Genomic DNA, 27,373 nt, shown 5'->3' on the forward strand with positions numbered 1-27,373 from the left:
GAATTATCGCTGTTTCTTCATTGATAACGACGACTGTACTCATGGAAAACATAGTTGCGCAAAGTATTCCAGTTCTGAATGATTTAAATAGATGAGAATACGTCACTGGATCTTTCGTTAGCTAGTGTCAAATACGACAACTGCATACGTCTTTCGCAGTAATTGCAGCATGCGATTTTTAGGTAGCATAACCACTGATCAGCGAGCGAAATTTTATTGGAGGGTAATCGTAGGAGCACGGCAGTCGACGCACGTTCCAACTAATTAGGAGGTGAACCGAGGCGCTTCGAATCAATATGCACGACGCTCGCAGCCACTGTGTGACGGGTCGAGGTTAATAAATCGCTCCAAATCTACCGATCGGCTTTTCCCGAACCCTTTCGCTTAAATCGCTCGACCCTTTCCTCTTTTTTCTTTTTTTTTCATCCGGTACCGCTTTATCATCCGCCCCGGCGAAAACGAGATCAACTTTAACCGACTCGACGCGCCTCGCGACTGGCGCGACCAATTTTTTTACGTCGAAAAACAGCCGTTTCGAGTAGTCAATTTGTCGCGAACCCGTCGGTGCACCGGAATATCTCGAGGAGAGTGGAAACCGCGAACGAAGAATCAACCGTATGAAAATCTCGCGAGGCATGGGACGGTGATCGTCTCAACGGTAATTGTAATTGCAATTAGGGCTTATACGACGCGGGCAAAAATGGAACAGGCTACCGAAAGCGACTGTGCCTCTACTAATTAGCGCCGCGGTAATTGCTTCGTAAAGTCTTAAGAAGCCGCATAATCGCCGCACGGCGAAACGTGCCTCGAGTTTCGCCGATTAAACGGCCGGAGGTCGAGGCACACGCTCGACCCAACGGGAACTAAAAGATCCAGTCCGAAGTACAATATTATTCTCTGGACTCTTCTTCTTCCTATTAACTTCCAGATAAGGGACATTCTCGATATACCCTCCAAAATATCCAAACACTTGGAACCAAGTGGGTTCGCCAAAACGTAGCCATTTCACACGGATACAGGACACTTTATTAAACAACGTATCAACCATACTGGTTTACAACCTTCTACCACCTCAAATGGAATTTCATAAGCCTTGCACACGCACAGGCTTCCGATAGATAAAAATTCTTACAATCTCGAGAACCTTTACGGATGATTCGAGGGTACAATATCGACTGAATACGACAAATAAAATTCCACGAATCCTCCGATACCAAATTCGCAGTCACACATTGCCTCGGATTTTTTTTGGCGAGCGGAGAGTATGTTGCGCCGTTACTCAATGAACATTGCGTAATTTCGTCTCTCTGTTTCTCGAATATCAACAAATGCTGCGCCGTTCGACGAGCGTGTCGTCCAGAGGATCGTAACCTACGGCTTTGGAGTGAAAGTCGGTCTCGCCAGTTTCGTTTCTTCGCATTTTTTTTCGTTTCTTTCCCGTTCCATCTCGGGGTCCCGTGGTTGCATTGCGACGATCGTTCGCACCCTAGTCGTCTTCCTCGCCCAATTTGGCCGACCGAATTAGAAGTTTCCCGCCGCTGTCGGCGACGACGACGCGACCAGACTCGCGTTCGACAAACCGCCGGAAAAATGCATAAATGCATGAACCAGTCACCGACGACCCTGGATTTGCATCCAGGTTGCACGCAAACTTCGCTAATTCGCGCCACGCTGCGAATGGTCCGCGCGCGTTACGTTTTTCGACGCCCGGAAACACCGGCTGGAATATTAGTTGTCTCGAATTTTTCCCCGTCGACAGACTTCTTTCGCCGTTCGAAAAATATTCATAATCGTATCCGAGATAATTTATTCGCCAGGCAAATAATTAATACGAGAACGTAAGCGATTATTAAAAAGATATTTAGGGTGGAGGACTGAAATCAGTTCGCCGGAATAACTCGTTTCCTTTCGACGAACACAATGCATCGGAAGTCGCTCGGCTCGAAGGAGGGCATAATCCGATGTTAATGGTATTTTATAGGTGTTTTATAGGCGCAGGTGTAGAAAAGACACGAAGGTCGACTCGATTTTTCTTTCGAATAGAACGATGAGCTGTTTTACTTGCCCATTTACGGGCCTCTTCAAGACAGACACTGACTTATAATTAAAGGTCATTCGAGATCTATTAACATCGGATTAACATCGGAGCAACTTTAGTTTTAAGCATTCTTTTTCCTGTCGTTAAAAACAAACGAGTTATTCAGGTGGCCACACGTCTGGAAGAACGTTTCTTCGATACTTTTCTTTTAAAGGCGTACGTAAGTACTAGAAATATATTTCCAACGGGGCGAAGAAAACTACCCTCGAAGTTATGGGACGAAATGCCTGTTTAATCGGATTCCACGCAAAAAGTACTGCTCGAGTGACGGTAATCGGAGCTCGTAGCGGAGTAACAAGGCTAATTCTTCGTCGAATAGCTGGCACCGTGCGAACAAACACCCTCGATGGCGGACAGTCTGGACTCTCGTTCCCAACGGTGTACCGAAAGCACGAGGATTCGTCGAATGGCGATGTCGTCTACAATTACGAAGAGAGAACGACCGCAATCAGCACACGGCGGCCGAGGTCTCCTCGAAGAGCATTTTTACCCGGTTTCGTCCGAGAATACGGTCGCGCGTGTACGCACGCCTGTACGTGTATAAATTCCGCGTATGGGGGCGCGTTAAACGGCGAGACCCTTTTGTACGACCCTGTATGGGAGAATAATGGTCGAACCGTGTCTCAATCGTGCTTTATGGGATGTAATTGCGGTCTGGCAAGGGGCCTTGCCGATGTTAAGCTCCGTCCGGCTCGTGTGCGTCCGCCACGGCCGGGAACGCGCACGGAACAACCAAGATAGAAGCGTTACGGTTTTAACCTTCGCAATGAACCACGAAACGAGTTTTTGCGATACCGCGAAAGCGACAGCCCCGTCCACGAGTCGCTCAAATTCCACCCAAACCCCCCTCGAAACTCCACCGAGGCCCTAAATCAATCGTACGCCATAAACTACGCCGCCAACCGTTTGACCTCCCACGGGTCCGATGGGGGAGAAGTCTTAATGCTTTTCAAAGTAAATGGCTGTCGATGAAATGGTAGTATTTAATGAGAAATCGAAGGCTTGCGATCGTTCGCTGTCCGAAAAATTGTAATAGTTGAGGTTTTCAAGCGGTATCGCCAGTGGCTGACCACGACAGGATTAACCCCTTACGGACAGGACGCTGGGACCGCTTGCACGACAATGGATAAATTTTCACTGAGACAGAATAACACTGACACGTCGGATGAAGTATCATAATTGTCAGACACGCGTTATTCTAACGTTTGTTATAAAAATGGGAATGGTAGAAATATTCGACTGGTTATTTTCAACCCCCGTTGCTACCATGCACGCCAAGACGAGCCTCGGCTATTGGATTTGTATGCAGCGGATGCATCGACCGACTCATCTTCCGTTCCCTGCCACTCGTTGAACGGTTTTTTCCTCCGGACCGGTGGTACCGCTTCGCCAGGGTCGACAACCCTCGAGTATTTTCACACGGAGTGTCGCGCTCGTCTCGTTCGATTAACGCCCGTGGCGGGACCACGCAAATTGCTAGAACAAATTCGCGATTTTCGTCGCTGGAGCTTGACGAAATTTCAACTCGTGTGATATATTTATTCCACGAGCGTTGGGACAATTTGGGAAAATTGCACACGCCAATATAAATAGCTTTCACGTTGTCGTTGTTTTTTTAAACGTTTCACCGTGTTTTGTGTTTTGCCCTGCAGTGGGTCGAGAGCCACGAGACGCGAAATCGGGAGATCGCGAACCCGTTTCGCGCGTTACGAAACGGTCAGCGGCCCTAAAACCCGCGGATCTCGTTCCGGAGATTACGAAATCCAGGAATTCGTGAAACAGCCTTTCGGGACGCTTTCGACGAGCAAGATACGAACCCGGGCCCCCGAGATAAACGACGAGAAGAGGGAACGGAGAGAGACGGAGGGACAACGTGGCGCGAGAAAAAGAAAGAGAGCGAGAGGAGCACAAAGGCGAGTGGAATCACCCGCGGTCGGACCAACATCGGCGTTAAAGAGGAAATACGAGCCATAAACCTTCGATGTACGCGTTGCCGCGTACAGGGGGGGGGACCGGGACGGGCGGACGGAATACAAAATCAAATTGCCAACACGTCCAAAAAGTAACGACGCAAAATGTAGTCGATGGCCGTTTAACGGCAGCTTCTTGGACATCTGGGCAACGCGGGCCCAGTCTCGACTCGTGGCAGCCTCGAACCATGAAAATCAAGAAACGGGGGCTGGCAATTTTGCATTCGATACCGTGGAATTTTATCGAGAAAGACGGAGACGCGTTTGGAATTAAAAAAATTGTTACAAAGCATTCTGGAATTTTTGCAAAAGCGAATCGCGCGGATAGAACGTAATCGGTAGTCGGGATGAAGCTATTACCGCATAATCGGCCGGTGTTACGCGCGTTTCAGGAGCACGCGCGCAGGCTGGCAATGAAAGCGAGTTCGGAAATTATCCCGGCGTCGCGTCTTCGGGCAGAATGCAACGATGCCGATTGCAACATCGAGATTGCGTCACCGCGCGGCACGTCGCGGCGGAGAGAATGTTTTATTCAAAACCGTCGTTCCCGCCGATCGTTGCTGTCGATTTTCAGGAATCCGCTGACGTAACTAATTCGAAAGCTCTGTGGCTGGAACGCGTGACGTAGCCCAAATTTGGGCAAATTTCTCCCCAAATTCAGAGGACAGTGATCCACGTGGACCATATTTTTTCCAGCTGCCTCTCCTGGACGGGTCGCTGTTTCTTACGGGGCCAGAAGAATCGCCAAGAGCCTCGTACAAATTGCTCGGAAAATGACGGCGGATCGGTGCAAATCATTCCACGGATGGATAATCGTGGAACGATTCGTAAAAAGAGGATCGCGTCAGCAGGAAGAACCGCACACCTCTACTTTGCTCTGCCCCTCGACGGGACGAGTCCCAATTATACTGGCTCGCGTAACAATCGATTTCCTTTCCATTTTTCTGCGATATCTTTGCAGGCTACGCGCATCTCCCTACGCTACGTATCAATGTACACAACGTAATCACCGGTGTGCGTAAAGTGGAACTCGAGCAAATCGTTGCTCAACAGGTAGACCGGTACTCTTTGCTAACTGGAGGATACGAATCGGTCGAAACTCGACTTAAACTCGTACGAAACAACGATAAATATTAAAATCTTTGCATTAAAGCCTAAAACAAAATTAATCTGAAATCTTCCAAACTGCATGTTTTTATGAAAACGACTGATCTACTGTTTGCAACCACTTCGTATTCTTCCCCCGCGAGTCCAGAGGTTAGACTCTCAAGGCACGAGCAACCAGTTTCGGGCAACGGGCCATGAAAGGACTTTGTTCTGGCCAAAACTGGCCGAATTCGCGGTGGAAAATAAATAATGAATTCGCAAGGATCGCGAGCAACGCCTGAATAAAGGAGTCTGGACCGCGAGTGCAGGGTTGCTCGTATGTGGGTTAAACGGAAGAAGGCGAGGTTAGGAGGGTCAGAAAACCGGTAGAGAACTCTGGTCCCCAAAGTTTGGCAGCGACTTGTTCGGCCACCCTGTATAAATGATAAAGGGACAATGGAAGCGGAGGGAGAGGAGAGGCAAGGAGGAGGAGATCCGGTGTCCGGCGCGCGCCGAGAGGCCGAGGGCTCTTCTTTCTGCATCGCCCAGGACTTTAGAATGCAAATTGAACGCTACGAATCCTCGCCGCTCGTACCTTGGGGACAGAATCTGCTTAGGTGGCTATGGACAGTCGATGGTATGCCAGGGCTCTCTCGCGTGTACCTACGTCCTCGAGCCTGTGTGCGTCTAGACATTTATACACCGTCCTGTTCGACTCGCAGTGGCGTAACCATCCGACGAACCCGATTCGGCGGGTGGGGGAGAGGTCTTCGACTTCAACAGGTAATCGGGAGGCGCCGATAAACCGCGACATTCGAACGACTACTCTCCCCGCTGACAAGTTTTCACGGAAAAGTCCGTTCGAACGACTCTGCTTCTCCGGAGAAATCATTCACAGTGTATAATCGTTCCTAAACAATTGCATTTTCTAGCGAAACATTAAACGTACGGATAAAGTCTGGTCTTTTTTATTCTTCCTTAGCGAATCTTGCTTATAGCACGATACGAACAACACCAAAGTGGTCATCGAAGGAGACACGTGTAAATTATAAGAAATTATATTCAAAAGAAACGTATATCTTAGTATACCGCTGAGCTTACGAGTCCCAGTACGTTTGGTTGCAGTAACGAATGTATAGGGCGATTCTCCAGCGAGTAGATTCGAGAGGAATGCAGCCGTCTAAGCACCGCGTCTCGTTCTTTTGATTGGGCCATGGCGTGACCCGAATCGAACGTTACGCCACTGTCCACGGGGCATCAGCCGCGAGTTCGTATAATACGTACACACGCGATACACGATACACACACAAACACACACGCAAACACAGGTTCGAACTCGTGTGAACGCGTGCACGGCGAGGTATAAATGGAAATCTGTATTTATGCAAGCGAAGTCGCTTGGTATGTGTTCGCCACAGTCCCGGCGACCAGTCCGGGTCACACGATAATGACCTTATTACAGGAATTATGGGTTTCCGCGGGATCTGGATTATCCAGCTTGGAAACCGCCCCGGGGCAGTCTTCGCCGTTTTACTTTCGCCCCGAAGGGCTCCGAGTTCCCCACAGGGTTCCGATTTTCACATTCGTCCCGGAGTCATTCCACGACAAATCGATCGATAATCCGGTTCATACGATATCAGAAGGGGTTTAGCTCGAAACTGGCGCAACGATGACTCAAACCCCCCACCTAATTCGACATTTCGATAAAATCCCTAACCCTTGAACGCAAAAAGCGACGTTCGTCGAGTGTCCCCTCGTTTCGAGGACCGATAATTGACGCGGCGTTTCACGGAAGAGCGGCGATCGCGAAGATGGAGGACTTGGCGCGGAACAAATGGTAAGGACAAAGTTTCTTGCCACGGAAGTTGGTCCCGACAGGGACGCGCTAGAATATTTGAGTTTCCAGGTAATCGTTCACGGAGTTAGGCAGGTCGAGAGGACCTTTTCAAGGGGGCAACAGCGAGTTTCGTCGCGTGTTTCCCGGCTGTCAAAGAGGCTGCGTTTTATACATCGAAACCTCGGAACGAGATATAAATTACGAAGCCATTCACGTCCCGTCCGTTTTTAACGCGGGCGCGATTAATTCCTCTCGACGTAACTCGGATCGTATCGTTCGATTCGACGGAGAATCGGGGAAACTTCCTGAAGAGCAGTTCCCGAGGGAATGGAACGTCGAGAAGATGGAAATGGACGCGTACGAATTGTATCGCTCGCCAGAGTATCTGCGAAATTATCGAATCGTTCGATCCACTCGACCGCGTTAATCTTCCGCGCAGATTATTCCGACGGGTTTTAGTATTCTAGAAAATAACGATGATACACGATTGTCTCCTCGAATAACTAATAAATAAATCGCGATTATTCTCGGTTTAAATTGCGACACGTATTTTATCGGTAAACGCGCCTTTTGTAAATATTCCAATATATCTGCTATTTATTTGGACGATTGAAATTCGGGTTTACATTGGGATCGAAACGTTGATCGACTCGAAATAATTGATGCTCCGCGTTCTTTAAATAAAAGTCAGAGCAACGCGTTGATTCGATTGTAATTTGAAACGGTAATAAATAATTTGACAGTGCAATTATACGAGCATCGATATTAATAACGTCAAACAATGTCGGCGCGGGTAATAGGTTGCCCAATTATATATTGGCTGGTATTCCAGGGACGGAGGGGGTCAAAAAGCGGTCACGGGAACGATTACAAATTAGAGCGTTCGGTAGAAGAGGCAGGGAACGGACGGAGTACCTATTCTTCCTCGAAGATCTATCATCGACGGATCGAGCGACGGTCGTTTAGAGCCCTTATCGATTCTTAAGCTGGTCTTGGCTTTTTGTCTGTACCAAGACAGGTTATTAGAACTGGTTCCGCCATTGTCATCCGGTTTCCGAGAGTCGTGGTCGCTACGTTTACCCACGATTAGCCGGAGTCTTCTTCCGGTGAATTGCCGCGAGAAAAGGACGACTGATTTCCTTAATCGCGCAAAAAACTTCCGCCAAGAGATTGAAGGGTGCAAAAGCGCCGCTGAATTGAGACGTTTTGATCGGAACGACTGGACGCTCCATTTTCCTCCTAGTTAATCTTGTAATCTTTCTTCGATCCCTCAAGGTCCGTTCTTGAAAATTGATAGAAAAATACTAGGTAATTCACAGCTAAGAATCGTAGGTCGGTACAATCGTCGTGAGTTTTGTTATTTTCAGTCCTCTCTGAGATAAAAGTAATCGTGGTATTTTGTCGTGCAACCCCCAGAAGATGCTGTATGGCGCAAGGTATCGATACTATCGATACTGAATCATGCCCATAGCAAGAGGTAGTCGACAATTAGCGGCGGGTTATCGACTCCTGTTCGCTGAAACGTCGTTGATCGTCTTCAATAACGAATCGGACGGGAAAGAAGTAGCTCGCGCGAACAGCCCTTTTTGCTTCCTTCCCGCGTTATCCTTCCTCCCCCCGTGGCCTGATATACAGAAGGCTATAAGTCACGGAGTTTTTACGTCCTTATTTAGCGCTCGTCCGACGTCTAACCACGTTTCATCTATCATCGGCTACCTCACGGCGCGCCGGCAGCCGAGGTTAATTTCTCGCGTTAATTTCTATGTCCCCGATAGGGTAATAATGGGCCCAGTCTATATATAGAGGCCCGACACCGTCCCCAGCGATGCTCGTGAGAGCGTTTTCCATCGATATCGAGCCTTGTCGCGCGAGATCGCGCGGGGAAATTGAATTTCGCGTCGCCCGTTGATTTTTCATTACGATCGGACAAGAAATAACGAGACGAATAATCTCGGTCGACTATCGATTCGCGGCAAATATAACGTCGCTACCGTGTTATTGCCGGAACGGTGACTAATCTCCGTTAATTATCCTCCAAGCTGATTGCCGCGATTCGTCGCGATTACTTCGTTATCGTTTAACGCGTGGCTTCCTTCCCTATGGGCGACGTTCCGCCATTCGCCTTTTTCCCGTCGAATTGTCGGAGCTAATTGTAAGTCAAACCTCGCGGAATTCTCAGCATTTTTCTACGACGGTGCAGCGACATTAAAAGCCGCCAAACACCTTCGACGTAAAATCAGAGACACCTGTCATTCCTATTGAGAAACTCGAGACCGAAATGCTGCAAAATATAGAATAAGGAACGTAGAGTTCAAGGGGGCAAAAGTCTCGTAAAAGGAAGACCAGCAATAATGATAATAATTTGTCGTTAATCGGGCGTCCACGTGGTCAGGAAATTCGAAGGATCGCATCGGAGGTTGGCGATCCGTCCGTTTTCCGCTCATCAGACGGATCGAACGCAGCTCTTAACTCGTAAATGCGCAATTTAAAGTCCGATTAAGGTAATATCGAATCTTCGTGGCGGGGCGTAACGGATGCGCGTCCTTCTCGCGAATCGAGTTTCGCCGAGTAACTCAATTTTCTGGATCGGAGAATCGAGTGCGCCGCCTCTCGTCGCGCCGGTAATTGCCAATCAATTCCGGGACCGATCGGGACCACCGTGCGACGTCGTTCTTCGCAAAAGTTACAATATGTGCCTCCACCTTCGCTTCGGAACTACGCAATCTGTACCTTCTCCCTTGCAAATCGACTTAATTTCGTCTCGATCGTATTGGAAACAGTCGTCTATTCGTTCAGGAGTTGGACTCGTTTAGAAACTAATTCAAGTTTGACCAAAATCACGCTAGGAATCTGTCGATATGAAATCGAATGGTCCCTGATTCGATCGTGGAAAGACTCTGCATTACAGAACAGTGTAATCGCGATCGTTTGGCGCGTCGAAATTCCGGAAATGGAGCGTGGCCTCCTCGACGAGGCTTAATCGAGCCAGGTTAGCTCCGTCGTCTGTGGCAATCCGGCAGCTTCATCACTGTCTACGTTCGGCCGCTAATTAAGGTGGAAATTACGCCGATGAACTGCAGCACGCGTCGCGGAAAGGCGGTCCCGTGGCTGCGAATTACCGGATATTGCTAGTCGATTCGACAACATTTTGTCGCTGAATTTTCCACCCCCGCACGGGAACACTATCAGGACGCGAAAAAATGGTTGGCCGTTACGTTGCCTTTTATAATTGGCTCGCAGACTCGGACCAATTCCAATTTTCGCTTTCCTTTTCCCCCGGAAACGAGGCGAACGAGACGAAGACGAGCGCGTGTTGCTAAACCGACGAGTACGCTTTCGGAAAAAGTGCCACTCCAGCCTTTTTCCGGTCGCGTAGCCACGCTAAACGCCTTCTCCTTCTCCTCTTCCATCTTTTTTTTAAATTTAATTTATTTACACCGCGCCTTTTGATCTGAAAACCAGCACGACGGAGGAAAGAAAGCTTCGGGGGCTCGGAGAGAGTCGCAGATAAATAACGTTTTGGAAAGCCCAGAGTTCGGACACGCGATAAGGGAAGTTCACTGCGAAGATTCTTATATTTATTCGACGTCCCGCTGTCGATAAGAGTCGCGGAAATTCTACGAGCCGACAGATCCCATTTCCGCGACGCTTTAATGAACCCGACATCGAGAGACCCGTGACCTCGATGCGGAACACGCTCCGCCTTCCATTTATACCATTTCCGAGCGCGACTCTCGTGGACCTCCTAATTAATAGTATCGATTATGCGTCACGCGGACCATCTACTCGCGTCCGATTCGCCGGGAGATCCGTTCTACGAGGGAAGAACCGTACGGGCAGATTCTCGTTCGATCTCATGAGCAGATCTCGTTTGTTCGATGGAGAAATTGAAAAAAAAAGCTCGTGGATCGGAAGCAGAGAGATCAAACAGTCGGGTAATTAAACTTTTACGAGGCTTTCTCGGCTTTGCGTTCACGTGGGCCCCATTTGCAGATGATAGGGTCGTCGGTCTTCAACCCTCGCGTGGGAGGCGTTCTACTCGAGTACTTTCGAAAAATTCCTTTTTTCGATGTTTCTTGGAGAAATATTAACAGTTACCAGAAACGAAATCGTCTGTAATTGGAAATTCTTCTCGAGATAAGATTGTCGATATCTTCTTTTGGCTGTGTACCAGTGATACCGGATAATTAAGGTCCCGCGTCAGGAATCTCGTTATCCGTTCGATTCCTCTTCTGCTTCTCTGGTCTCCTCAGCGTCACGTTTAGTTTCGCGAGGAGGCGAGCTTTTCTGAGGGACGGTGTTCAGTCAGGATTCGCTAGATACCGGTAACCGCAAAAAAACACTCCGAGAACCGCTCCGCCGCGTACACTTATCGTTTTAGAGCTGCCCCGGGAGAATGTTCGAGTGGCTACACGACTTGGCGATCGAACTTATCGCTACCATGCGCGACGAAAAAACATCCGAGCGTTCGAGAGCCTTGGAAAGCTTTCCGCGTTCCTGGGAAACTTTTCGGGACCTTCGAAATCCAGAATTCTGAGAGTCTCCTGACTTTTCGACTCGTCGACACGTTCGAAGAAAAATTGCAGTAGTTTTTATAATCCTTTTCAATATTTTATTAACATACGCGCAACTATTGTAAGCCAACGAGTAATATTGCGTTGATAATAAAATCTCAATACAATTAATATTTATATGATATTGCGTTTACGAGAGTCGAGCTGAAAGCAAATTACACGCATCTGCGTCCATTCCAAAATTCGTTAATATAATGCTATTTAATTTATCGACTCGATCGGAATAAACTATCGTTCCTTAATTAACGATTAATGCATCATTAACGAATAATACACAATGAGTTAATCATGCCCGATGATTCCAGCCGCTTTGATTACTTGCGTTATTCATTAATAATTATTACTGATTACTCCGTAATCACCATCATTAATCACGGATTCGATTAGACGGCAATCATAATCGTTAATCATTAATCAGATTCCATTTTGCCCAACGCTGCCGTACGTATACAGATAATACCGTCCTGAAACGGAAGCTGCGCGTATGCCCTCGTGCTGGCTCGGAATGAATGCTCGGGAATAGCTCACGTCGAATTTATGGTTGTACCACAGACGAGGTATACGAGCAGACCTCACATCCGATGTATTTTTCGGCCCATTTCTCTGGGCCTCTAAAGCAACTAAAGAACAACTTTTCGAATATTCTTCCAATGTCTACATATTCTCCACCAAAATACGCGTAGTTTGCTTTTTTAAACATTAAAATCGTCCAATCCGTTCAGGAGTTACGATGTTTTAAAGATTCGTATGTCAGGTGAATATTTTTGGTCATTGTACTTTCGGTAAGGAATTTTTTTCTCGAAAATGGTTAGGATTTCGAGGGTATGTCTATTCACTAAAAATGATTGTAATTGACCCCCGCGACCGAATATAATTTTTCCAGGACGATTTCAAAGTTTTCAATTTCGCCGAAAAATGTCTGCAAATACCTCCTGTCGATTCTTCTTTAAAATTTGTTTCTCTGATTGCACAACCGAATAAATTGCCTCCGAAGTTGGAGAACGTACCGAACAGTTTGTTCGTGGCAAAAATGTCGAGTTCACTGGAGGACGTTGTCTTTTAGGAGTAGGCGCGAAAGGGAATCTCTAGATCAACATCGTTTGTCTCGATGAAAGACTATGTATCAAATTCTGCTCGCTGATAATATCGATCGTTATCCTTTCGCGCGGTCGCGAGTTCTCTATATTGTTAGACACGAAGGAAGATAGAGAAAGGACGGTGGAAACGCGATGGGGACTCGATGGGGTTAAAAACAGTGGAATTATTGTTACGGTCGCGAATCCTGAACGGGACAGACTTTTACGGTCTTCGTATCGCGTCGAGATAAACGTCGACCAGTGGTTCTCTCTAAAGACCAACCAGCACGAATCCAACGAACCATTATTACGTGATTCGGACGCACTGGTTCCAGATTCGCGGTACAGGACCAGCGAGCGTTCAATTTTCTTACGCCATCGAACACGCTGTGCTGAAACGCGTTACAGGAAGTATACGCGATCTTCGAGCCATCTTTCCTTCGACTTTCTCTCCGCAACGAGCGTCCAGCGCATAAAGAAGGCTGCCTCTAAGGACCTGGGCCTTATTATTCGACACTCCGCGCGGTCCCAAACTTTTAACCTTTCGCGGATCGACACTTTCTCGCGTACCATCGAGCCAAAATCTTTAAACTGTTACGTAGTTACTTTATTTTTCGATAACAGGGAACTATTTACTTTTCTAAGAGTCTTCGATGTCTACGCTCGGGAATCGATTCGTTTCGTCGGACCCACCGTGTATAAATCGGAAGAGAGAGTCGTGTTTGCGTACGAGGATCGGGCGCGACAGTGAGACGTCTCTGACAAATCCTTTGGCCGGTCTCGCGAGCGCGAAGGTCTCGTAAATTCGTTCGCGTCGGCGATTTTGAAGCGGAAACGTTCACCTCGACGATCTCTGGCGTCTCTTTTTCAGTCCGTAGCGCAGCGCCGAACGATTTTCTTGGTCCCTCGGCTTCGTAGCGACGCGTATGGGATTGTTAGAGGCGGAAGGGCAACACGCCGGAGAAGAAAAGAGAAGAGACGAGAGAGCGGGACGAGGAGCAAAAGGGGAGAAAGGAGCGCGGGCGGAGAAAGAAGGTGGAGGCGGAGGAAGGGCAGAGGGGCTACGTACAAGGAATTCATGAATACGAGATTGCACTTGGAGAGCCCCGGGTAAAAGGCTGCTGCAGTTGCCGGCTACTGCTTCACGGCCGCGTCGAGACTAAAGTGGACGAACTTACGCGCTGGTCCGAGCTGCTTTCCTTCTCCAAAAAACTATCCCAATTCCCTTCGAATACGCCGTACTGCCTGGCCCCGCGAAACCAATTCTAACCACGCTCCTCCAACTCGAATCGGTTACGTCAGATATCGAATCCTGTTTACCCGATTGAAACTTAATTGCATTCCCGTTTCTTTGTTTTCTTATTTTAATCCTGAATATTTCTTACGGAACCCAAGAAGACCAAAGCTCTCCCGGGAATCGAACAAGGTGGATGGTCGATGAATCGATTAGCCTGCCCCGTAGGAGACGCGAGAGCAAACGGAAGCCCACTAATCGAGCGATTGACAGCGAACAGGTATCCGTTCGTCGTGTTTCAGGAGTTTATTTCGTCGCCCGCGGGCTGCGTTCGTTTCGGAGCGGGAACACCGCCCGCGGGCGACGACGTATCTGGAGCAACAATAGCCAAGCAGGGGGATGAATATTTCAGAGAAGCTCCATAGGAGATTCGCGTGGCTTCGTGACCAGGATTTCCCTTCCTTCGGGCTGCCGTGCTCGCCCCATCCTCGCATCCTCTCGATCGTCGATCGCTCCTCGGCCAGCTTCCCACCTTTTTTCCCCCGCGGTACGCGTGTTTCGTTTCGCGCTTGATAAATCGCAAAAATCGGTATCCGTTGTTCCCGGGGAGGCGCGAGAGAGAGGGACGATCGTTCTCCGGGGGCACGGATCGAAGCACCCGCGTCTCTCCAGCTGCGCGGAGCAGCCACGGAGGAGTTGTCTTCCACTTCTGAAAAGCTAGCCCATCGATCTCCATTCGATCTACTCCCTCGGACGAGGCGAGCGTCGACGAGCCTCGGTATAAATAGCCCGGCTCGATTGTACGCGATCAACAACTCGCGTGCATTTGTTCCGCGTCTACGGCGGGAGGATTTGTTGATCCTGACAGTGGAATCACGAGGCGGTCGTTTGTCCCTCTCCGTCCCTCTTCTCTCTGATCTCCGTGACCACGAGTCCCGGGGCCCTCTTTCGCTCCGAGACCGGACTGCTGCCTCTCGTCTCGTGTCATCGTTTTCAACGCACGCATCTAACTACACGCACGTGCGAGCCGCGTACCGATCGCGCTTCCAACTCGTTCGCGGAATCGTTCAATAAACCACTCCGAGCCGGATTCCCTCTATATTCATTGTTGCAAATCGATCGGGATACGCTCCGAACGCGTACGCCACCGACTACTCCCGTCTCTGCTCACCCTCTCCTTCTCTCGCCATTTTTATACGCGATTTTTCTTTGTGCCTCCGATCGCCCCTCGGTCGCCTGCTCGACTCTTCAAAACGAATCGCAACTTTTGGTCTGCGAAAAATGGAATTTATCATTAGAGGATCGCGGACGCGTTGCATTCCCATCGCTTTGAAGTTACGGATCAATTATTTCCACAGCTATTTGCACCCAGATGCAAATATACTAACGCCTTTTGGTTGAAATACGAGGTATCCTAGATAATAAGCAGCAGAGTTCCGGGAATGGCGGGCGGAATCCTTTCGCTTTCGAGGCCCGCGTAATTCGAACGACCAGTTCGTAAACAGTTTCAGCACCTACGATCGATGGCCACCGAGGCGGTCGGTCCTTTGTGTTCGACTTCACGCGGAGGCCCCAACAGCCTGGCCAGGAGAGGGAAAAAGACGATCCTATCGGAAGTGAAGGATGATCCCGGTTCACGATCGCGGATCACAATGATCTTACGCCCACGAGGATCTATTCGTGGCTCGGGAGAACCGCGGATCTTGCGGCGTTACGATGAATTTATCCGTGCTGAGATCCCCGGGCTGGATACCTGCGGTACACACGTCGATGCACCGGTACACCCGTAATGTGCGGTCGTCGGTTCCGGTACGACCGCTATCTGGATAGTTGGCCGCTGAATCGTGCCGCGTACGATAAGGGTTTCGCGACATCGATGGTCTGCCAATAACGCCTCGATATCGTAGTTACGATACCCTCCGATACTATTAATTCAATCGCTACCAGGGTTACCAGACGACCCGGAAATCGCGGCTTTGTCTCCCGCGTAATTAACCCCGCGCGCGAATGGCCCACCCCGAAATCACCCCCAAACGCTTCGACCATATGTTTCGTCAACGTCCAGTTTCGATCGACGAGTTAATATCTACACTGTATCAACCCTCCGAAGATCTAGGAGTCTCTGCTCTTCGTCGATGGTTCTCTGACACGAGTAACATTTCGTGGCCATTCTATTTACATAGAAAAATGAATCGAAAATGTGGAGTGGAATTTTCTGATAGGGCGCTTCGTTTCCGAGAGAATTTTCGAAGATTCTTGGAGCACGCTCGAGTACTTGGCTGACGCGTCTGTCCATAACACGGACATTCTACTGGTATTTCTAAGTCTCGATCGCGGAGCACGACACTGTCTTTTATCGATATTCCTAGATACTGTGATTCCACCCAGGTGGAAGTGTTTGAAACAAGTAATACCTCGCCGCCGCTTGTAAGTAGAAACAGCCAGTCGTCGACAGACGCGTTACGTATTAGCAAAAGACTCCTTTCAAGAAATTCTCATCACTCCCGCGTTTGAGGGGTGAAAATAATTACTTTTCTTCCCCATTCTACGTCCTTTCCATATTAAAAACGTAAGGGACAGCGTTGCTATTAACCTGTTTGTCTTTCTGTATCCTTGACCGACCGAAAAACCTCGAGAGGGATTATGGTCTTTATTTAAGAGACGTCTGGGGCAGAAACGCGCGAGATTTCCATACGAATGGTAGCATACCTCGTGGCTGAAACAAACTCTTTCGCGCGCGAATGCGTCGCGTATACGCGACTCAGCGTGAAACCAATCGGTCCGCATCGAGTCCGCGTTCATTAGTGAGACAGCGTTCCATTAAACGTTTTGATCGTTAGTACATTCGTCGCTGATAAAATTCGAAACGAACGGCGTGCCACCTTTTAGGCGACTATCGATTACTTTTTTTTTTTTTTTTTACGTGCACACCGACCGACTCGTTTCCCGATGCTATCTGCCTATCGCGGCGTGGCACGCGCTTTTCATTTCAGGGAAATCGCCGACAGAGATTATCGCCGGGCTTCTTATCCGCGCGTGGATCGCGAAAATATCGCCTCGGTGACCCGCTTTCCAACCGAATCGAATCTTCGATCGGACAACACAGCGTGAAACTCGGTCGAACGCATTGTGTTCGCTTTTAGAATGCTGAAATAAAATCAACTCGCGTTGCGTTCTTTTAAAATAGTCAAATATAAGATCCGGTGATCGAGGATTTTCCTCAAATTTGGCGACGGCGGAAGGTACGATCGGATCTCGATCGAGTTCGTTTCGCGGCGGTGTTCGGTGACTTTTGATATTTAATCGGCAAAGACAAGCAACGCGACGGCGCTTTCCCTCGCAAGAAATCGAAGATCACAACGGGGCCCGGTGCCCGGAGCCGCGTTGCGTAATCTCGCGTAAACGCCAGTCTCGAGAGCCGCTCGATCGAGCTGAAACCGTTGCGCGTTGTCGACGATCGCTGGAAAATCGAAAACCACCTGGTTCGAGCGTTCGATTCGTCGCGCGGCACGCGATCCACGGTTTTCTCGGCCTGAAATCGAAAGTCATCGCGCGAGCAAGCGCCGCCTGGCCTCGATCGGACGCCGAGACAATCGTCCCGACGCCTTGCACGCCCCTCCAGAAAAATCAAACGACCACGACGACAAAGACGGCAATCGAAACTTTTAGACGAAGCTACGGATCGGTGTAACCGAGAATCGGTTCGTTTCGTCGCTACTTGCAGCCGCAAGTGGGGTTAGGCGTTATAAATATTTGACCAAAAGCCAACAATGGCGTTGACCATTGACCGGACGCGGGGTAAACGGATAGTTTATCGAGGGTCATTAGTTGACAGACGTGGCGGCGAGCGTGTTAAGGATCACCGGCTCGCGGTATCGCGCTGCAAAGTTCGAGCTTCGGCGAAACGACATTCCTGCTGCGCCGCGGTAGCAGAAACGCGGCGCAAGTCGGTTCGCCTCGTTGAAAGGAAGCTGCGTGGCTCGAACGTGACCTTGAAAACGTATTCGCGTCACCCTTGAACGTGAACCACGGGGTCAGCAAAAGTACAGACGTATGCTTAACCGATACATGCACTTATCTTCTATGGTACTTGAACGCTGAAAGGCAGGAGCTGCTATAAGTACATGCAAACCGAGCTGGAAATAACTCTAGCTCGTGGTCTACGGTCGCGTCGCAAGGTCGGAATCATCGATTCGAGAAGATCCCCCCCCTCGTTGGCTAATTAAAGCGTTCCTGTCCTCGTTCTTCAGCGAATCGATCGCTGACCGTGCCCCGACGAGTACCTTTTTCGCGAAATAAATTCCGATCTGACCGCGACGCGCGATCCGTTATCTCGTCGGGAACGTTTCCGAGCGATTAAAGCGAAAACTGATCTAAGAAGCAGGCCGATATATCCATGGCGCCGCCGCGACCCACGACTACCCGAACGAGCATGGCGAACACGCGACGTTCGAGTCCTCCGACGTCACTCGACCAAACTTACCCCGATGCTCCTGCGCGATCGACGCGAGCGATAAAAAAAAGGGGGAAAAATTAATCGAACGGTCCCGTCCCCCTTCCTACGGCTCTAATACTACCCCTAGTTCGCCCCTAACCTTCCAATACGCAGGGACGTCCTTCGTGCTCCTCCGAGACGAACGAAAGAGCCGGTGGTCCGAAATCACGAGAATCCAGCGATAAATCAAAGTGACAGGCTCGCAGTCTTGCGTGTAATTCAACCCTTGTGAAAATGATAATCAGGCTCGCCGGATAAAAGACAACGGGAGTAGAAAAACAGTCTTTTATCGGGGCTGTAGATGTCGCTGAGACTGCTACTTTAGGGAGATTTCCGTACGATTACATTTTCATTTACCAGCCATATTTTCAAAATTTCGGACCACCGCGCGACGCGGGGGAAAGGAGCATGGTTCCTCGCGAAAGACGTCGCTTCGCCATGCACGAGTAGCTCGTTCGCGTAACTGAAATTGAACGAAAGAAGAAACGGGCGAGAAATCGGCACAAAGAATGGGGCGGTTGCATAAGGAGGTTTGGATGCATGCTATTAGTAATAGTGAAGACGTACCCTGTACCAAGTGGCCACCTGCGAGGCGCTCGAAAGGGGTGGAGAAGCGGTGGTATATCCGCGACGTAACACACCGGAGGTGGAGGGTGAAGGTCGGGCCCGAGGGCGCGATTTTTGTATAATTTTTTTTTTCGATTTTGTCGATCGATTCGCGCGTGCGTGTCACGCAGTACGGGGGTGTGCGTTCGAAGAGGCGGGCCCCAACAAGACGATAGCACAGGTGAAGTGGTGGTTGGTGGTAGTTCGGTGATGGTGGTGGCGGGTGTAGTGTATTCGCACGCCCCGTGCAAGTGAGGCAAAAGCAAAAACAACAACAACAACAACAACACCACAGGTCAGAAAAATATACACGATTAGAATCGTTGGACACTCGCGTGTCGTTTGTGCGTAAGTACTAATTAATAATATCCAACGTATACGTACATACGTATATTCCTCACCGGTATACGTATATATGCATATCTGGTTCGCATACTTTTACGTCGTTTACGAACGTGTGAGTAGTGTCTGTACGTGTGTCTGTGTGATCTTGCCGCGAGAATGTCTCGGAACTCGTTCGATGGCCTTTCGAAAAACGCGATTCGGTGCTTAGGGTCGTCGACGATATTCGTCGAGGATTTCGTGTGCGTTCCACGTTGGCTACCACGGGATACCCACATATCGGTGACAAGAATTCCGATATTATTTCTCGATTGTCACTGGCGTGTAGAAATCAGCGAAAATGAAAATATAAAGTTGTACGGTCGAAATATGGTAAGGTAAACACACACAGGGAGTTATAATCTCGCGCATAGGACAGCTGTCGCTACTGTACTGAGGCTTTCCGAAGTTTGTTAAGCAACTAAACATCTAGATGGATGTTCAAACTGTCGCCAGAGGGCAGGCAGACCTCCGTTATACGGAACATTTAATAAATCCACCTGTTCGAAGTTGGAGCTAGGATCAACTGACTCCACCGTGACAATCGAGGGTTAAAGAAAATAAATTCGGACGTAACGCGGGTCAATTAACTTTGCCAATTGTCCAGAAACACAATTTCACTCGCGTAGAAGATGTCTAACGCGACGTGCAGTACTGCCTCTCTTCTTGCAATCAAATTCCTACGAAATTTCGCTGTCCGGTCGAACTCGAAAGGACCGACAACGTTTACGATTACAAAACGATCGGTGGAAGAAACGCGAGGACTCCGTTGCAAGTATCCGTAACGCGTTGTGATGCAAGAAGCGAGGCAGTAGTGGTCGTCGAAAGGAGTAGCAAATGCTCGATTCGCAATGGGCTGCGGATTGTCTACTCCAACGGCACGACCGAGCGCGTGCAACGGTCGATTAATAGGGTAGCCAATTATCAATAAAGGCGAAAGTCCGCGCGGAATGCAGGTGAACGTATCCGTGGCAGCGGTAAGTCGGTTACGGCTGCGAATATCCGGGCAGTTTTGCGGCAGCGTGCACACGAGACCGAGGCACGTTCGACCAGGCCTTTATCGCTCGTCATCGAACTCGTTCCGAGAACAGGATCTACTACGGGGGCTGTTCTGAAGCGGAAGACTGAACGGAAGGTCTCTAGGAAAACCGACGGACTCGTCCATCGGACGGAATCGGTCGAGACGTTGGGCAAACTTTACGCGACGGTCGGTCTCCTCGGTAAGACAGAGACGTATTTTCCATAGATTCGCCAATTTTCATTCCCGATGCAACGTGGACATCGATCGATCTTGTTTCGAGAGCCGAATCGTGTTTAAAAATAGAGCGAGGAACGAGAAAAGTCTTTGACGCAAGCAGGGGGGAGGCAGGGTTGGGCGAAAGGTATAGATAATTTAAAATTCAGACTCGATTCGATGCAGCTGAAAAGTATTAGTTTGATCAATGGTGGCTGCGAGTGACCACTCGTGCAATCGTCAGTCACGAGCGATTTACGATCGATTCAATCGTCAATCGTCGTGACTAACGATTAACTCGATCGTCGATCGCCGCGGAAGATTAATTTCACTAATTGACTAACGTTAATCGCGATTAATTTTGTCGGCTGATGGATCGATCGATGCCCAACTCCGCTGGGGAAACGGGAGATCCAAGTCTGGGATTTTTCAACGGGTGCTACAGAATTTCTAGGGTTGCATAGCCGATAGAAAACTCCAACTTTCACGTCTCAAAAACTAAAACAAATCAACCTTCATTGTTTAGCAAAGCTTGTTTATTTTGTTTCGCAAGTTCCAATTAAAATGAAAGTCTGACAATTTTCTATCGGCGTTCTTTGGATAGGGTAGAAGAGGGGAGGGTGGAGAGAATAGTGATAGAGCGTGACGGTACTGATACGAAGCAGAAGCCACACACATCGGTACCTTCTAGTTTCTATTTCGTCTAGGAATACTGTCGCGTGTATAGGTGTCTGTTCTTGTCAGTGGCGGGTGCGACTAATATGTAAGTACCTCTTGTGCGATCTCGAAACACTCCCGGAGCCGGCTGGACGTGGTCGCGATGCAACGCAGGACCTTCGATTCGCATGTTCTTTCCTCGTATAAATTTCGAGCGAGCAACGCGTGCCTCGTTACTCCTACCGAGTAAATCTCTCGATAAATAAAAGCAAGACGTTCGAACGGCGCACGGTAGCGTTTCTCCCGAGCGATCTCTTAATCCTGCGCGCTTCGTGACTTTCCGCGAGCTCCAGGTACGACTGCCCGATGGGAAAAAGAGAAAGAAGAGTCGGGAAGCCCGATCCGGCCTTGCCTCGAGATCCCTTTGCTGCTCGCCGGTCGGAGGAAGTTCTCTGCAATTTCGCGAAATCAGCATACAAAGTGGCAGGCTGCCGCCACGCTCTGTGTACTTTTGAAAAAGCCCGATTCGAGTCCTTGACAGAACTCGTGACCGATTGCGCCGCGCCGATCGAGGATCGAGATCGACCATAAATGCTACGTGTCCACCGGAGACTTGTACTCTCGAAGGCTCCTATCGCTAAACAGCGTTCTTTCGCACGGAACGCGTCCCCACGATTTAGCGACGAGTTACTTATCGCTTGAACGATACGGAATCACAGAAAGAATCGATCTATCCAAAGGAGTCTCGAAACTGTTAAAAGACGATTGGCAAAACTCTCGAGTGGACATCTAGCACAGGCGCTTAGATATTTGATCGAGCATGCGTGGTGGAATCGTTGATCGGTTCCCGACTCTTCCGAGTCTAATATCTGCAAGGACGTAATGGATACGCGCGAGTCGGAAGCGAGTGGACGCGAGGTAGAACGAGCTTACCTTGGGCAACGATGCTAGGCATTGCTGCTTCACGTCCCACACGAGCTGATCCTTCGGGAACTGAAGACACTTGCTGACGTAGAGCTCCGGGACGTGCACCCTGGCGAGAAGGACTCCCTCCTCGACCGGTCCGGCCTCCGCAGTTGCAGCCACGACTGCAGCCGCATCTTGATTCTGTTGACCTTGAGGTTGGTCTTGAGTCTGGCCGCCCTGCGGACTCCCGGCCTGGCTCGGTGTCTGTCCCGTACCAGCAGGCGACGAATTTTGCTGCTGCTGTTGCTGTTGATGCGACTGCGGTTGTTGCTGCTGCTGCTGTTGCTGCTGCTGCTGTTGCTGCTGCTGCTGCTGCTGCTGTTGCTTCGGTCCCGCCTCCATTGCGAGGACCTCGCGCTGCTCGAGGATTCCACCTTCACAGGCTCACATCTGAAACGGGGAATAACGACCATTTTTTATTTCTATTCCCCCCTCGATCGCGAGATGAAGAAATTAAACACGTCCGGGGACGATTCGGTGTTTACAACTCCGGGTAAGTAACGGTAAAGGAAGGACGAGATTACCGCAATGGAAATAAAGAAACGGCGCCGAGACGCCGCGCCAGGGTGATTTTTAAGGCTCGTAAAAGCCTTTTATACTCCGCGGACTGCACGACGTTACTCGATGTATTATTTCTTTTGCGCGAGCTGCTCCCGGAGTTATACCGGGGAAAAGATGTACCGGGTATGAGAGAATTACGATATAAGGGCGGACAAGGTGATTACGCGCGCTGAAATACGTCTAAACTTTCAATTAAACTTCGGTCTTTAACTGCCCGCGAACCTGAAAGTCCTTAAGTCGTTTCTCTTGGACGCTTTGATGCTTTGAAAATATGCCCCAGCGTCGTTCACTTCGCTCCGTAAATAATAAGATTTTCCAGCAAGAACCGGGGGATGTAAAATATCGATTTGTAAAATTTGTGAAACTGCGAATGGTCCAAGCGTTTGTTCGACGAGGGAATAATTCGCACGGATGGACGGCGCATGGTTGGTCGCATGATCGAAGAGGCGATGGTGTTTAGAATCCACGCATCGAATCGATTACGCGGACGTGGCATGTTCGCGATCCTCGCACGTTTTCGCGCGTACCTGCGCGAGATTCTCGCGCTGACGCGATAACGCGCCTCGTCGTTTTACAATTCGACCTCCAACCTCCGGGGGTTAACTATCGGTCAGCGATAACTTATGGCCCTAACGAGCGCCGCGCCGCTCGGCACAGTCGCTTTCACTCGAAACTTTCGAGGCAGATATAAACGTCGTGGCTCTTTCGCGTCGTTTCTTTGCGTCTGTCCCGTCGCTCGATCGCGTCGAGATTAACGGTCACCGGTGCGTGCGCGATCGATCCTCGCGGATAACGAATAATTCGACGCGGCGGCCCCTTCGATTTACCAATTTTTTTCGACCGCGAAATCACGTAACGTCGCGCGACCAGCAGAATAAATCACCGTTCCATTGTCTTTCGACGACTCATAATCCGAGAAATCGACGAGAAAGTTCCCAAATGATAAGAGAAATCGATACAGGACTCATTTTTAATATTTCGTCACAGCAGGTCATATTTCCTTATTGTAATAAGAAGCTATTACATCGTTATAACCATTATTTACAATATAGAATTAATGATCGTACGTTTCGAAACTCTTCGTCGATGTTTAAAACGTGTTTCTCTTTTCCCTTGCGCGATCCTAGCGTTTTTCATGCGAATGTGGAATAATTTATCTTACGTCTACACGTTGTTCGACCTAATCTTGACTATACTGTACAGGGTGCGGTCCAACGGACGGTGATTCTTCGCGAGAGGACGTTACGAACGCAAAGTTGTTCCCGATGCAGATGTTTCCTGCGATGAGAAAAAGCGTCGTTTCTTCTTCGACGCTCGTTGTCGTCTTAATGAGAGTGCACGGAGAGTCGCACGACTTGGAAACTCGCGCAGTTTCGAAGCTCCTCTCGCGTTTCTCCGCGCATTGTCTAGACAGCGAGTTTTGCTTTGTGGCGAATGCCAGGGCTAAGGCAGTCGGAAGCTGTTGCGAGGAAACAATATCGTTGCGAACCGTAAACCGGCTATTAGCTATCCAATGCACCGCGAGCACACGCCGCGAAACCGACTTTCCTAATTACCCCTCTGTCAAACTTAAACATCCGCAGGGTGCTTCACAATAGCTACTCGAGGAGCCGACCGTAGGCGCGACAGCTGCTTTCCGCGAAAGGAATATAAAGTGCGAAACTTACGACGGCTCTCGATTTCTCTATGCAGTCCTCGCCTCTGCTTCCCTGCATTTCAAACGACGGCTCTCGATTTCTTGCGCTCAAAAATACACCGCCCCGACCCACCGTGACGCGACTCTTACTCATTCCTTTCGCGATAAAATTCGTTAGAAAGATACTCGGAGCCTTCGAAAGTTCCCAAAGACCGCGAAAGATTGCTTCGTAAATAAAATTTTTCAAAGAGAAGACGAGGCGATCTTTTGTGCAGCGTGGACTTTGTAAGCAAATAAATCCGGTTATTTCATAGTCGTGGCTCGTACAGGTTGCGTACCGCAGCGAACGCGTTAACCCTCCCCGGTGCAGTTGAAGTTGAAGGTTCTGCTCGCGATTCTTCGGCGTATCCTGCTTATATACGCCTCGGTATTCCGAGGCAGCGAGAGCGCGAGATGTCAGGTGGCACGGGGAGAAGTTTGATGGTAAACCGCAGACGCCATTAAATGTAACCATCTTGCCGGCAGGCTTGGCTGCGTTAAAACTTTAAATAACCCACTGACCGCACCGTGTATAGATACGCGTCTTACGCTTCGAGGACAATAGACCTCGAAGAAGCCCCGTCCAAGGCGGGCTCGAGCCGCTCGCAAGGTCGCTACCTTCGCGCCCGAACAGAAAAACACTCATCCTTAGGCGTTAACGTTCGCCCGACGAAAATCGTGCTTCTTTTTCCGCTAATAGTCCCCTCTCGTTCGCCTTTAACCGCCCGTTGCTACGAAGAAAGAAGCTGAACGACCGTTACCGACGAAAATACGAAAAAGAATCGAGACGATCGAGGCGTCTCGTTTCTTGCGAGCGTCACGCGATCGCTCGCGTTAATAATTTCGTTGCCACCGTTTACGCTCGCCCTGATCACGATTATCGTCGCTCGACATCATCGACGACCGACGGAGACTCGCAAGAAAATGAAAAACAACGTTAATGTACACGGGGCACGAGACTCTGGCGTCTCCTTCGCCACCTTTGCACAGGCACGGACCAAGGGGGAGGCTGCAACCTGGGCCTCGTACTCGCCAAAATTCATTCTCGCTAATTATTTTCCACCGGCTGAACCTCTTTCGATTCTAGATACGATTTTACTCGAGTTTGCGAAATCTTTTAAAATTCTAAATACAGCGTGAAAATAGCCTTTGGATGTTCCTTTCTATTTCACTGTAAAAAAAAAAAATGAAGAAACGTAAAAGTAACTTTTCCCCGTCTCTGGAGATCTAGATCGACGCCTCAAGATCGAGAACGAGCATTGGCCGCGATATTTTAGCGGAGACAGTGAGCCAATTCCAACGATACCGATACGCTACCGCTTCTTCTATCCGACTAATCGATTATCGGCCCTCGAACGCGCTATCTTTGCGTAAGACGAAGAGGAACAAAAGGAACAGCCACAAGAAAGATAATAAGAGGGAACGGAGGGAGACGATGATGAACTGGAGGAACGATCGTACGGATGGACGGACAGCAAACGCATCAATGACAAGCCGTAAATCATAGTTTTACGACCCGTCTTTATGTGGTCCTTATTCGTAGCACTCAACGGTGGAATGCCTTCGCGATTTTTCTGTCTGGCCACCCTGTGTGTAGCGTACTCAGGGCCGTAACCCCTAACGCCGCGGACAGACACACGTAGCTGGACAAATTTTATTTCCGTGTAACGAACGACTGTTTCGCGTTCGTTCGCAGACCACCTTCCGTTTACGTTTCGCTCGTTAATTCACTCATCTATTACCACTAACGGAAATAACAGTAATTCTTAAATAGATATAAGAAACAAGAAATAACTTCGGTAATATCGTAAGCCAAATTTAGAATGGAACAAATTAAAATTTTACGCGACACCTTCGTGGCGATATATTTACGTAACAGCGTAGTACAATGTTCGAAATGAAGCAATGGAGAATATTTCGAGCGATTGACACGCGAATCGAACGCACTGTAAAATACCCATGTAACGTGGCAGTTATTTAATTTGTACAGGAATAATTGATGCTCGATGCGATCGAAATTCAGCGGACCGATTTCGTTTGAAAAATTGAAAAGCAAACGCAGCGGGAATTTTCAACGGTAACTTTACGAAGGGTTTGAAAAATCACCGTGTTCGGAGTAGCCGCGGGGAGATTGGAAAACGTTGGACGAGAACGGAACGGATAAATACCGCGACGCTCGATCCGCCCCTGGATGCACGTTAGTGCATATAGCAGGTACCTGCTGCGTGGGCGTCGCTTTACGGGTTTGCTTTTAAGTGGCCGTACCTTAATTCGAGAGTCACCTAACATTGCTTAACGGTGATTCGAGCGTAATTAAAAAAATCCAAGGCTGTCCGTGGAACTATGCTCGACGACGAAGGGGAGGAACGTCGAAGGACGACGAGGGTTAAGGTACGACCATGACATTCTCGTTTCTGTAGCCGTAGATGCTCGTTGCAACTATGCTGTGCTCCTCTATGCTAACCCCTAACGTTGCTAAGAAGTACTCTTTCTAAGCCAACGTTCAACGAATCCCCATTAATATTTTACACAATTCTGCATTTTATTATTCCGCGTTCCAGTACGAAGATTAAATTTCTCGATGCGTAGGAGGCATTCGTAGCTCGAATATTTTCCTAGAAAAATTGACGAGCCATCTACGATCTTTCGATAAGGGGTGCGACGCGGTCAAAAATATTCTAGTCTCGAGGTGGAAAGAATTCTATATCGACGGAAATGCGTCTCCCAATGTCTTACCCGAACGTGGAGAAAATTTTCATCCGGGTAAAAAATATCGACGAAGAAAAGACGAATTAAATAACAGAGGAATGTTACAAAGACTCGTGATTCGAGTCTCAATTCTCTGTTCGACTTGTTTATTTATCATACAGAAGCGAAAGAATAAGATCGAGAGATCGCAGCAAACTCGCGACAAGGCGTAGCA

At 49.0% G+C, this 27,373-nt stretch overlaps 1 protein-coding gene across 7 annotated transcripts in view; it reads right to left on the reverse strand.

Annotated features, from left to right (window-relative positions):
• Prosap (SH3 and multiple ankyrin repeat domains prosap) overlaps positions 1-27,373 on the reverse strand; it is a 166,020-nt gene that overhangs the window by 26,133 nt on the left and 112,514 nt on the right. For 5 of the 7 annotated variants that reach the window (XM_076763334.1, XM_076763329.1, XM_076763330.1 and 2 more), the window contains 2 exons: positions 22,182-22,604; positions 18,938-18,955 (listed from right to left, as the gene is read on the reverse strand). In XM_076763334.1, coding sequence (XP_076619449.1) covers positions 18,938-18,955; positions 22,182-22,556 — 393 coding nt within the window. In that variant the 5' untranslated portion in view covers positions 22,557-22,604. The remainder of the gene's footprint in view (positions 1-18,937; positions 18,956-22,181; positions 22,605-27,373) is intronic. The other 2 variants (XM_076763333.1, XM_076763336.1) reach the window with 1 other exon arrangement.

The sequence above is a fragment of the Colletes latitarsis genome, chromosome 4 (genome assembly GCF_051014445.1).
Source record: "Colletes latitarsis isolate SP2378_abdomen chromosome 4, iyColLati1, whole genome shotgun sequence".
Classification (NCBI taxonomy): Eukaryota; Metazoa; Arthropoda; class Insecta; order Hymenoptera; family Colletidae; genus Colletes; species Colletes latitarsis.